At 51.5% G+C, this 12,318-nt stretch overlaps 2 protein-coding genes across 11 annotated transcripts in view; one reads left to right on the forward strand and one right to left on the reverse strand.

The window, feature by feature from the left end:
- The window catches only part of LRIG1 (leucine rich repeats and immunoglobulin like domains 1), a 112,816-nt gene extending 107,776 nt beyond the window's left edge, over positions 1-5,040 (forward strand). For all 3 annotated transcript variants that reach the window (XM_043886793.1, XM_043886795.1, XM_043886794.1), the window contains exons 14-19: positions 1-282; positions 766-1,185; positions 1,644-1,769; positions 2,332-2,481; positions 3,020-3,262; positions 3,355-5,040. In XM_043886793.1, coding sequence (XP_043742728.1) covers positions 1-282; positions 766-1,185; positions 1,644-1,769; positions 2,332-2,481; positions 3,020-3,262; positions 3,355-3,614 — 1,481 coding nt within the window. In that variant the 3' untranslated portion in view covers positions 3,615-5,040. The remainder of the gene's footprint in view (positions 283-765; positions 1,186-1,643; positions 1,770-2,331; positions 2,482-3,019; positions 3,263-3,354) is intronic.
- Positions 5,041-5,828: 788 nt separating this feature from the next.
- The window catches only part of SLC25A26 (solute carrier family 25 member 26), a 152,916-nt gene continuing 146,426 nt past the window's right edge, over positions 5,829-12,318 (reverse strand). For all 8 annotated transcript variants that reach the window (XM_043886801.1, XM_043886800.1, XM_043886799.1 and 5 more), the window contains 3 exons: positions 11,521-11,585; positions 10,464-10,537; positions 5,829-6,224 (listed from right to left, as the gene is read on the reverse strand). In XM_043886801.1, coding sequence (XP_043742736.1) covers positions 6,107-6,224; positions 10,464-10,537; positions 11,521-11,585 — 257 coding nt within the window. In that variant the 3' untranslated portion in view covers positions 5,829-6,106. The remainder of the gene's footprint in view (positions 6,225-10,463; positions 10,538-11,520; positions 11,586-12,318) is intronic.

Below are 12,318 nucleotides of genomic sequence, written 5' to 3' on the forward strand. Positions count from 1 at the left end.
TGTTCCCTTCGTTCACCAAAATGCCCCACGACATCGCCATCCGGACCGGCACCACAGCCCGCCTTGAATGTGCCGCCACCGGCCACCCCAACCCCCAGATCGCCTGGCAGAAGGACGGGGGCACAGACTTCCCCGCCGCTCGGGAGCGCCGCATGCACGTCATGCCCGACGACGACGTGTTTTTCATCACGGATGTGAAGATAGATGACATGGGGGTTTACAGCTGCACCGCCCAGAACTCGGCTGGCTCTGTTTCAGCCAACGCCACCCTGACTGTCCTAGGTTGGTATGCTGAGAGTGTGTGTGTGTGTGTGTGTGTTTCTTACACATCATAGGGACCTGGAGGCATGGTTGTCAGACTGTCCTGTGAAGCCTGGGGTCGGGGAGTGCAAGAGGCGGTTTTTACTTTAAACAAAACAAGTGGTTCCCTCTCTTAAAAAAAAAAAAAGCCATCGGATTAGTCTCCACAGGGCTTAGGTGTGAGGCACTCTGAAGAACTGCCCTCTCCGCAGGCAGGCAGGGTGGGTCAAGAGGGACAGACGTGAGCCTGTCACCAGGCGGTGTGGGAACCACGGGGGTTCTGTGGCTTGAGGTCAGTTCATCCCCAGACAGCACGGCTTAGTCCCTCTGGTAGAAAACCTAGCCACCCTGATAAAAGCTCCCAGATGGCCCTGCATGACGCGTTGGGTTGTCCTTGTTCCAGGAGACAGACCTAGAACAGCCGAGGCCCAGAGAGAAACGGTGACACCCCCCACTTTCTTGCAGAGACCCCGTCCCTGGCGGTGCCACTGGAGGACCGCGTGGTGTCCGTGGGAGAAACGGTGGCCCTGCAGTGCAAGGCAAGCGGCAGCCCTCCACCCCGCATCACCTGGCTCAAGGGGGACCGGCCCCTGAGCCTCACCGAACGCCACCACTTCACCCCCGGCAACCAGCTGCTGGTCGTTCAGAACGTGCTGGTGGAAGACGCAGGCCGCTACACCTGCGAGATGTCCAACGCCCTGGGCACCGAGCGCGCGCACAGCCAGCTGAGCGTCCTGCCCACCCCGGGCTGCAGGAAGGACGGCACCACCGTGGGCATCTTCACCATCGCCGTGGTGTGCAGCATCGTGCTCACCTCCCTCGTCTGGGTGTGCATCATCTACCAGACCAGGAAGAAGAGTGAGGAGTACAGCGTCACGAACACAGGTGAGCCACCGCGGCCAGGCTGTCTGGGAAGGAGGCCACAGGCTTTTTCGAGACTCAGTGTACTCAAAAGTCTAGATCGTTGGGGAATGACACCATTTTATCTTTCTCAATGATCGCATTCTGTCTTTGGAGAATAGCACATTTTAATGGGCGTGCTCTCAATGCAAGTACATTACAAACTGCAGTTTTCTGAGCCGTCGAGCTTTGCTGCTGTGTGGTGGGTTGTTGCTGCAGGGATGTCACCGGGCCATTTTTCTCTTGGGGCACAGTGATGAGAAGGCAGACAGACATCTCTCCCAATCCTGGGTAAAGTCAGGCTAAGCAGGTGCTAGGAGGGCTTCTCCAGTGCAGACGCCACATGGCGTCTCTGCACAGCTTTCCAGCGGCTGCCCACGTCTGCTTGTTGTCACCACAGAGGGTCAGGACCCCTGCTGTCTGACCGTCTTGCCTCCCTGCAGATGAAACCATCGTGCCCCCAGACGTCCCGAGTTACCTCTCTTCTCAGGGGACGCTCTCGGACCGACAGGAGACTACAGTCAGGACGGAAGGTGGCCACCAGGCCAACGGGCATCTGGAGAGCAACGGTAGGGCCTCAGCCCGAGCGCATCCTCTTAAGCACGGGGACCTGTCAACTTGGGTGACCCGAGTCTGCTGGTGGGTCTTTTGGGACTTAACCTGTGCAAGTTCCACAAGGTCTCTGTTGGGTTTACCATCTCCTAATCCGGACAAGGTGGGGACTGCCTGCAGTAAGAGCAGCAAAGCACGAGACTGCTTCAGAAACCCACGCACCACCCCCATTCCTGGGGCCGGGAGACTGCCCCGCTCTGCTCTTCCAGCCTCTCAGAGTAGGAAGTGACCGCAGGAATGGGGCAAGACTGCACAGTGGTTTGGAGTGAGTTTATCCAAACCAAGAACTGCTTAGCGTCACAGCTCTGGGTGCTGCAAGGCCGGCCTGGTGTGAAGGCAGTGTTAGAGAAGGGTCCTCGCTGGCCCTCTGGGTTAGCAGCCCAGGAACAGACCCCTGGGAGGAACCTCCTGAAGAATGTCCCTGTGCTGGTCGCCTTGCCCGTTCTTTTCACCTAGCATTGTCTGAAGCGCTATGCCCACCTCAGGAAGGGAGTCTAACCGGATGGGAGTCTGTTGCAGGTGTTTGTCCAAGAGACGCAGGCCTCTTTTCCGAGGTGGAAGCTCACAGTGTTATGTGCAGGCAGCCCAAGTTCTGCGCTGGGTTTACCAAGGAGCCCTGGAAAGTGGTGGAGAAGGCTGATGGCCCACCTGGTCCCCAGAAGACAATGGGTATGAGAAGCTTTCCTCAGGAAAGAGTATTTAGCTCTTGAAATCAAAATGAGTTGACCTACTCGCTACATGAAAGTTGTTGGGGGAGACACATAACTGATGTCAGAATTTGGCATTCAGTCTATAAACAGGAAGTGTGGCCTGGTTCTTTTTAAATTCCAGAATAGGATGTCGCTTAAGTAGTACTACGGTGTGGTAAGCATGAGTTTAGATTTTTAAGTGACAAATAAAGAGGTACCTTTGCACCAGGGCCACTCTGACACCAGATGTCTTAATTGTTCAGGAGACTTCTGACACTGCACAACGCCTCATGCACACTGGATTTTTCCCCTGGGATCAGACAGTAGCAGTTCACAGTCTGATTAAGAAATTAACCTGCAGCATTTCAATGTGGACGATCTCTGTTCTTCACGAATAGCTTGGTGTTGGCCACAGTCCTTTGTCTGTGAACGGACTTGCGAGGGGAGGTGTTTACAGAGGTGATGAGAGCAGGGCTCAGGCCTTAAGAGTAGTTGATGGTTCTCTGTCTCATCCACAGAGCGCGGCGGCCCAATGGGGTGTGCTGACTGCAGTGCTGACTCGCACGGTTACTCCAAGGAGCCAGCCTGCCGCCTCCAGCCCGGGGACAGCAGCCAGCCGGGAACCCCGAGCAGCCAGGAGCCCAGCCCAAGTGAGCACCCACTCTCTCCACTGCATCCGAGCAGGGGGCCCCTCTACCCCAGTAACCACGACAGAATGCGGGCCGCCTTGAAGAAGCCCGTGGTGCCTCTCGATGGGAAAGGTAACGGGGCTTTGTCTTCCGAGGGTTACCAGTCGGGGGGGGGGGGGGGGGTGCGGCCAGGCTGACGTGGCCTCTCCTTTCTCCCCTCCTAGGGGCATCCTCTTGGACTCTAGCGCGGCTGTGTGAGCCAGACTCCTTAGACCTCCAGCCTTCATCTGTGTTAACTCCAGGCAAGCCTGAGCTCACGGACGCCGCCTCGGGCTCCCCTGACGTGCCCGGTGAAGGCCAGCACTTGCTTCTTTCCAACGGACACCTCCCCCAAGCCTGTGACTCCGGCTCCGAGTCCACGCCCCTGACGGGACAGCCCCCCGGGAGACGGAACACACCACTGCTGTTTGCACCGAAAAGCTAGGCTTTGTCTACCTCGGCCCTCATGGCGTCTGCAGGAAAGAGGTGGGTGAGGCCGCGAGGGAGCCTGGCTTCGGGCGTCACTGATTTGTACATAGTTCTCACCTCCACATGGAGCAGCAAGAGTCTGAAAGGACTTGCAGTAGAAGCACAGAAATGCAAGAGGCTAGCAGCATGTACAAAAGGTAGAGAAGTATTTGGTACCCTTGTACATAAGAGTTCTCAGAGATGCCATATATATTATATATATCTTTTACAGAGGCTATTTTAATCTTTAGTGCATGGTTAACAGAAACAAAAATCCTACAACATTGACATTATTATTTTTCATACCTGGTTGCTGTTTAATTTTGGAGGGGGGGATAGTTCTGGTGCCTTAATGCATGGATGGAGTTCCTTGAAGCTACACACCACATTTGCTCACAGGAGGGTTTGGTAGGTGGATGGAAAGGAGGCGCTCTGGCATCCCTGGGATGCTTTACCACCAGAGGCTGTGTCTGCAGTGGAAGCAACTTCCTGTCACGGTTGCTTGTGTGGACAGCGTTGCGGGGACCTCCCTGTAGAGCCCTGAGGGGCAGACGTCACATTCCTTCATGGTGAAGGCGTTCTTGTAGGTTTAAGTTCTTTCTCTAACAGGTGGAATATTAATCCATCACAAGCAATCGGTTCCAACAATTAGGATGCCTTTTCCTTCTGTGAGAAAGGCAAATGTGGTCTTGTCAGTATCATTCAATGGTCATTGAGGCTTGTCATTTGAGGCTTTTTAATAAGATAGAGGCTGCTGGTGTTGGTACCTGTGGATTTTTCAATAGTGATGTTGTAGTTCTGCCGATATAATTAATATTACATTGGCCTTAGGGGAGAAAAAAATCCGAGTCCTCACTTTTCAGGGCTCATATGTCTCTACTGAGGATCCAGAGCAGGCCTGGCCATGTCCTTCCCTCGCCCAGATGGCCCCGGGCTTAGACTCTCAGAGATCAGCCCTCCTCCTGGGTTTTGGGTATTTTTGCACTTTTTTTGAGACCTGTTGCTAACCATCTTGTGAGTGCCAATGTGTATTTCAGGAAAAATTACATTGAAACAAGGTCCTTAAAAATCTCAGAAAGCCAAGTTCCTTTGGCCAAAAAGCTGAAGGGGACGTATTGATGGAATGGTTACTTACCTATGTTAATCACTGTCAGCTGTCACCACTGTCCCAAAAGGTAAGCACATCTAGAATTCTGTTCTCAACAGTTAACTGATTGTTACTTCCACAAAATATGTGAATTTGCTGCTTCTGAGAGGCAATGTGAAAGAGGAAGTATTACTTTTATGTACAAAGTTATTTATTTATAGAAATTTTGGTACAATGTACATTGAAAAACATGTAAAATATTGAAGTGTCTAACAAATGGCATTGAAGTGTCTTTAATAAAGGTTCATTTATAACATGTTAAGTGTGTGGCGGGTCGTTTTTATACCTACATTAACCAGCCGTGCTTCATCCTGTTTAATTCCAGAGACTGCCTTTGTAATAAGGGAGTCATCCTGCCCTAATTACCCTTTTACTTCTTGAAAAGGTAAAAAAAAATTAGTCAAAGCAGAACCATGTACTGTTGCTCCAGGGAAGACATGACAGCACTGGATTCCTAAGATTTCTCTCTGAATTTCTCTAACACCTGGAGCTTATTAGTCAGGCTCTAGAATGGTGACCTTCTCACCTCATCTCTTCGATTTCCAGTGCTGAGCTTAAAATTCCTAACGGTGAACCTTACCGATTAGGAAGGATGAAACCACCGTGTTTGCAAAGCCAGCCCCGGCCCTTGCTCTGAGTCTGAAATAGGGGGAGAGGTCGGTGACAGCCCAGCTAGTCACTGAGCCGAGACTGGGTTCTCTCTCACAAGACACCACATGAGCAGCTGGACACGTCTCTGTAAAAGAATACAAGTGTTTTTATAGGTGAAATCTGATGGTCATTAAGACCAGCAGCTTGCTTACCCAGCAAGGATGCTTGCCGTGCACCTGTAGTTCATTCTTTTTACACAAAGCTGTAAGCTGATGCAACTGGAATTAACCCAGGGGGAAAAACCCACCCACATCCCCAACTTTTTCCATAAGTCTCCTTCTGGCCATTCTTTTAAAATTGTAACCATCCCTGCCTTTGGCTGACTCCACTATCAGGTGGCAGGAAATGAAAGATCAGATACAGATCAAATGAAGGCTCTGAAAGGGCCTGGACTCAGCATTACCATGCTTATTTATTGAGGGGTTCTGAGAAAAAAATTGTTCAGAGTACCGCTGTGGACATCATTCTCTCTCTCTCCACTCTGGCAAACAAGCCGATGACGTCACCCCAGCCAGCCTGCAGCGCGGAAGACGTGTCCTCCATGTTGTAACCCGAGCGGGACTGGGCTTCCGCACTGTGTCTCGTTGTTCAGATGGCTGGACAGCTGCTCAATGGAAGGGAAACTCTTCTCACAGCAGGATCCTTTCTTGAAGGCAGGGGCCGTCTCTGATTCAGGGGCTCTCTCTGCCAAGTTCCGACAGAAAGCTGCGTGTTTGGTCATAAGCACCAAGAAAGATGAAACCCCCCAGACTGATGGCTGCCATTCGAGGGAAGACACCTGCAAATAATCTGGTGGGAGGCAAGAGGAAAGATGTTTAAAAACTGTGTGTGTAAAAAAGGTTAAATTCCAGCACCTACAACTTGCTCAACTTAACACACCACGCTCATTAAACCCCACATAGCACTTGAGATGTGTGTGTTTTTCCTTTCATAATGGCACTTACATTCCCGAGCAGACTTGCTGAAGCTGGAGCCCAGCTGTTTTTTTGGCTAAAGTGGCCAAATACCAAACAGAGCTTACTTGTGAGCACCCACCACTAAGTCCAGCAGTTAGTCCAAACTAACTTGATCCCCACAAGAGTTCTGTTAACAATTTTCACACCATTTCTGTCTTCCAGAGACAATGAAATCGACTTTTTAATAAAGCTGTCAATGAGCTGACTCCTGGGGAAGGCTGGAGCCCCCCCACACCTTAAACCTGACGTGGGTCCTGGGTATTTAGGGAGATTTCCAACGACTCTCCTGCTCCTCCCGGTGACTCACTTGGTCCCATTTTGTCCTTAAAACCCCACAAATGTGATGCCACTTGGGGAATCCAATCTCCATGGATCCTGTTTTCTTTCTCCTCTAATGAAGGGCAAGACAGACGGGTTGTTCCAGCTGGGAGGGGAACAGCACCTCATTATGGGTTTTGTCCCCAAGCACTAGGGAAGGCCAGTCACCATCAAAGTTGCAACTTTGGAACAAGCAAAGAAATGCAAAGTAAAAGAACAATGTTACTGGGGTTGTAAGTTGGGCAATCATTGTTTAATACACTCCCAGAGCGACACACAGTTATTTGTTCAAAGATGGTCATCGTGGTTTCGCTGATGAAACAAAAACTGCAAAGAACCCACTCTCAGATTACAGATTCTGTCTGGTACAGGAGACAAACCTGGGAGATTCTGCAACTGAAAAATAAGGTCGTCCACAGGGACTCAATGGAAGACAGACAAAATGGGTTCTAAAAGAAGTCCCAGAGCAGTATAATATGGCTGCATGTTGGACAAACACGGCCGACGTGTCCTCAACTTTCTGTGGAGACTTTCCTCGCCTATGTGTAATAATTGAACCTTTTTACCAACAGTATTACTTGTGTAAGCAGAAAACAAAATTACAAAGTTAGAACTAGTGAATTCACTACTGAAAATACTTTGGGTCAGATCTAGGGAGGAAAGCTGAAAATACATACATTATGCCAACAGGAGCCTGGGGTGGCCTTGACAGTCTGGGAAACCTCCATGCTCAGCTGAAGGGAGACTCGCCAAGACCCCGACAGGAAGGAGGCCTCATGAAGGCAGTCTAGTTCACGGCTGCCCAGCTGCCCCCTTTCTGTCTAACTGCCAAGAGAGGCCAGCTCCCCGCTCCTCAGACAATCCCACCACGTAAGCCCTCAGCACTTCTGAGGAAAACAAACTCGACAGGGGTTCTGGGGGTCAGTGATTTAGTTAGCTGAGAATTTAAATCATCAACGAAAATGATACCCAAAATGAGAACCTTTTTCTTGTCCACATGAAGATTCTACAGATGGTGAAAACACATTTGTGAGGCAAAAGCTGTTCAGCCCAGCACGGTGCAAATTGTTTCTACATGAGGTGTCCCTAAATTTCTGCGTTCAGGCCCCTCTGTCCTGACCTGGAGAACAGCGTCACCTCCCATCCCCCACCCTACAAAGAGCCGAGCTGGCCGGGCGGTCGGCAGGGGCTGAGCTGTGGAAACCACACTTGCCACAGAATCCTCCCTCCCTGCCCTGTTTCCACAGCCAGCTGCTCCACGCTAGGGGCAGACGGAAGCAGTTTATGGCTTCACTAGATGACAACTGAGTCTGTTAACATCATTACAGCTTTAACGTAGAGTAACCTGTCCAGTGAGCACCCCGACCAGACTCAGACACGGGCTGGGGCAGAGCGGAGCCTCGCTGGAGGGAGCACACAGGAGACCCGGGGCGCCACGCGAGGGCCGAGGGGCAGCGGCGGCGCGCGGGAGAGGAAAGCAGAAGGCCAGGAGGCGAGCGGGAGGACGGAGCAGGATACACAGGCTCCCGTCCGCTTTCGGCCCACTGGGCTGCATGAGCGTGTGGCATTTTTATTTGAGAAACCAATTTGCCCAAGGGCACATCTCCCAAATCTGTGCCAGAACATGGTTCCCCCGCCCTCCCCGGAGTGACCCAAGCGCGTCACTGCTCTAACGGAAGCCCCTGAGCGGGGCTTGGGCTGTGGGGGGTGTGCACGTGCACACCAGGCGTGAGGCTGTACCTGCGAGGTAGCTGGAACTCTGCAAAGCCGGCAGGCGTGTTCCAGGACCACCAGGAGCCCCCGGGGCCTCTGTGTCGAGGACAGAGGAAGCAGCAGAAGCCTAGGCTCACTGCTCAGAACAGCTGCCCACGTTGGCAGGGCCTGTGTTTCTTTGCCTTTTGTTACAGTTCCCTTGTCAGATTATTTGTCTCCTATCACACTAATGAGAAGCTAAAGAACACTCCGCTAAGGACCGCACTGGGCATACCAATGGGAGCCCAGGACTCAGGAAGCTTCTGGGAGGTGAGATCCCTTCACAGGGCTGACAGCAGGGGCAGGGACAGGCCCTCGGCATGAGGATGACGCCCTGTCTCTGCCTGCGATTCTGGCGTGGTCCCATGAGGCAGCACCCAGTGACACCACCGCCAGGACAGGCAAGGTTAAGTTTTGATCATCTCGGGGAAATCCCACCTCTGCGAGCTTCTGGTTCCACGGTCCTGCCAACAAGGCCACCCCCACACATATCACCACCTTCCTGAAAAAGGCAGGCAGGCTACAGCCCCACTCAGACTCCACAGGGCTAAGCTCTAGGGCAGAGGTTTGACCAATAGTTGCCAGAGCCTCTTTAAGAATGCCAGAGCCTCTTCACTCAAAACAAATGAGTAAAATTGGGCAGTCTGACATGATAACCTAAAAAAGCTACTGCAGGCAACACCTCTATGTGGCCCAGTCATTATTTGAAGCCCTAAGAACCTTTTCTGGGCTACTTCATAGCTCTTTTTCTCCCCCCTCATACCATTTCTTTCTTCAGGAGGAACTGACATCAAAATCGAAGTGTCTCAGCTATGAGCAACCGGATTCCTACTTCCTCACCGTCGATTAGCTGTGCGTCACTGACTCAGGACAGGCGAGCTACCACCCCGCCCTCCCAGGCTCACCACTCCTGGTGAACCCAGCCCCAGTCTCCGTACCCCGTGTCCTACAGGCACGCGGCATCCGCTGGGAGGCGGCACAGTCAGTGAGGCTACACCCCGTCAGCTGTTTTGAATAGAGGATGGGGCTGTTCTGCAAAATACCCTTGCCTGGGCCTGGCTAACCTGCACCAGGTCCTCCAGACTGTCAATGAGCTGCCATAAAACCTGCCAAATGGACACAAACTAGTCACGTAACTGATGGACGTGGCGCTGGGACGAGGAGGGGGCACTACTGTGGCCGGGCTGTGTCATACCAGCCGTGTCCCCAGGCTCCCTTCAACCTTCTCTGAAAGGAGGCTGGGCTCTCAGGAAAATCCCTGGATGTGACGCCAGAGAGAATCATGATTTCGCCCATCCGCACAGATCCCAACCTTTAGACAGCTTTGGTGCTTAGTCACTTAGCTGTGTCCCATGGACTGTAGCCTGCCAGCCTCCTCTGTGCATGGATTTCCCAGGCAAGAATACTGGAGTGAGCAGCCATTTCCTTCTCCAGAGGATCTTCCTAACTCAGGGATCAAGCCTGTGTCTCCTGCATTGCGGGCAGATTCTTTACTGCTGAGCCACCAGGGAAACGCCTGAACAGGTTTACATGTTGTAAAAGCAGTACTGAAATAATATTTTAAAGAGAGCTTTGCGGGACACTACGCTGGAGTATGAAGCACTCGGCTGACGATACAAAGCTGTGGGCTTCCAGGGAGGCGTCATGCACTGTGCTGTGCTGAAGGTGATAACTAAGATAGGTGAAAGTGTCCCAAACTACAAACGCTGTCTTCTAACAACGCTACCTTCGTCACTCGGGTCCTGCCTTACACAAGCGGACGCTGGCTTTCTCACTGCTGCAGCCCAGAACCCGGCAGGGGCCACACACACGGACATCGCCTGACATCGGGATGGGACCCACCGGCTACAGCACTGCGTCAGCTCGAGTGTGTAGCAGCACCTCACACACGCAACATCAGACATAACATCTTCCACGATCAGGGAGAGCGGAAGAAGAAGGGTGGGTGTGCCCGACACGGCTAGAGGAGGAGGAGGGTGGAGAGGCCTCCCCCTGGCCTTACCCCGACAGCCCCTGTGTCTGCCAAACCGCGTGCAGGGCAGAGAGGATGTTCCCACTTGCGGTGCTGGAACCAGCCTGCAAGGAAAGACAAAGCGAAGACATCATCTCACAAAATTCCCCAAGCCCCTTACAGCTGGCTCCCCGACACCCTCAGCTAGGACAGTTTCAGGCAGACTGGGGAGGCCCTAGGGAATCAGCTCCCTGGCTCTCCCTGGACTAGCAGCCCTCACATCCGAAGCTGCCAGCAAGCACTCATCTGGCCCAAATCCCACCCGAAGCAGCTTTTCTAGGTGAGTTCTCTCACCATCAACCAATGAGCAGAGCTTCCCCAGACAATTCACTGACTACTACTAACCAGGAAAAAGATGGGAAGCGGTATAATTGATCTGAGAAGGATGGGGGGTAATCAGTATAATGTTATGAAACTTCTCTAAGTGGCTAATACACACATTTGATAAAGAATACTACGTTCCATTTAAAACTGGCTTTGCCCTCTGAAGCTTCATACTACGATTCTGTCTTTATTTCTTCCACTTTTCCACAAGGGCATGACCTTTCAGAGTCACCGTTTTGGTTCAGATATGTTCTGTGGACTTCTCTGAAGTCTTGATGCAGTTTTTTTAAAGATAATTTTTCTTCATGGCATTTCTTAACAGTCCTGAAAACTGTCCTAGTTCACCTAGTGAAAGCTTAATAAGCATGAGCTGAGTTCAGAGCCTCAGACTTGCTGCCTGGCGTGAAGCGGGCCAGCTCTCTGAGCCTCAGGACCGTCACCAGTAAAAACAGGGAGTTTCTGCAAACAGCATTGCCAGCCAGAGGCCCTGCCAGCCCCACCTGCTCACATAAGACGGAGGAAAGTCATGTCAAAAGGACAGCCATCAAGCCATTCCTGTGGACAGTGCTTTGTGCAAAGGCAGTTCCATTCGCGACTCAACAGGCAGCGCAAGGCTGCTGACGCACAGGTATCACGCCACCTTTGTTCACTTTATATACACATAAGCCCTGGCCCTGATGGAGACAAGCGTCTGTTGTGTTCGATACCTTATTTTACCACTTACCTTTGCCAACATGATTCTTGTTTTGGCCACGTCCAGAGGCGTGGTGACTGCAGCTGCAAAGCCACCTGTGCACATAAAAACACACAACGCACAAGTGAGGCATTGTTTACCACGTTACATGGCATTTTATAATTTTTATTCCAGAATTCCTCGTAACTCTGCCAAAAATACTTCTTTATCGTTACATCCACTTGACTGATTCAAGAATAGGACGCACACATGCAATATCTTTACCCGCACGCTCTGCTGCTTGGCAGTGATGTCTAACTGCATATCACAGAGGTGATGGGACAACGTTTTATATGCTCAAGTTTTAAAAAAAGGCCCCACAACGTATCTTGCTGTCTTGTGAAGCAGCACACAAACCTTTGTGTGTACATGGGGTATCTGTGGTCAGACCCCGCCCCTGTCTGAGAGGCACTGCAGCACCCCATGAGGCTCGGGGGGTCCATGCCTTTCGCGGGCCTATGTTCTCTAATCTGACTCCAAAACGCTGCTATGGTTTCTGCTCTGAGGCAAAACTGCCAAAGAGAAACATGTGTATTGCTGTGGGAACTTTTGGTATACATGGCTGGGTTTTTAACGGTTAAGAGAGTACATTTTTCTGTATTTCCAGACTTCTGATCAACAGGACAGCTAGAGTAACAAGATTTCTAAACTCATTTCTTGTTAGAGTCAGTCTTGATTCAAGCCCAAGTTCTTCCTTACGGCACTGTCCTCTTTATTTAAATTCTGTGACTGCCAAATGGATCTTTAAAAAAATCTACATATTTTAAAGGGGTCTGTACGTACACACAG

This window comes from Cervus elaphus, chromosome 24, assembly GCF_910594005.1.
Source record: "Cervus elaphus chromosome 24, mCerEla1.1, whole genome shotgun sequence".
In the NCBI taxonomy this organism is placed as follows: Eukaryota; Metazoa; Chordata; class Mammalia; order Artiodactyla; family Cervidae; genus Cervus; species Cervus elaphus.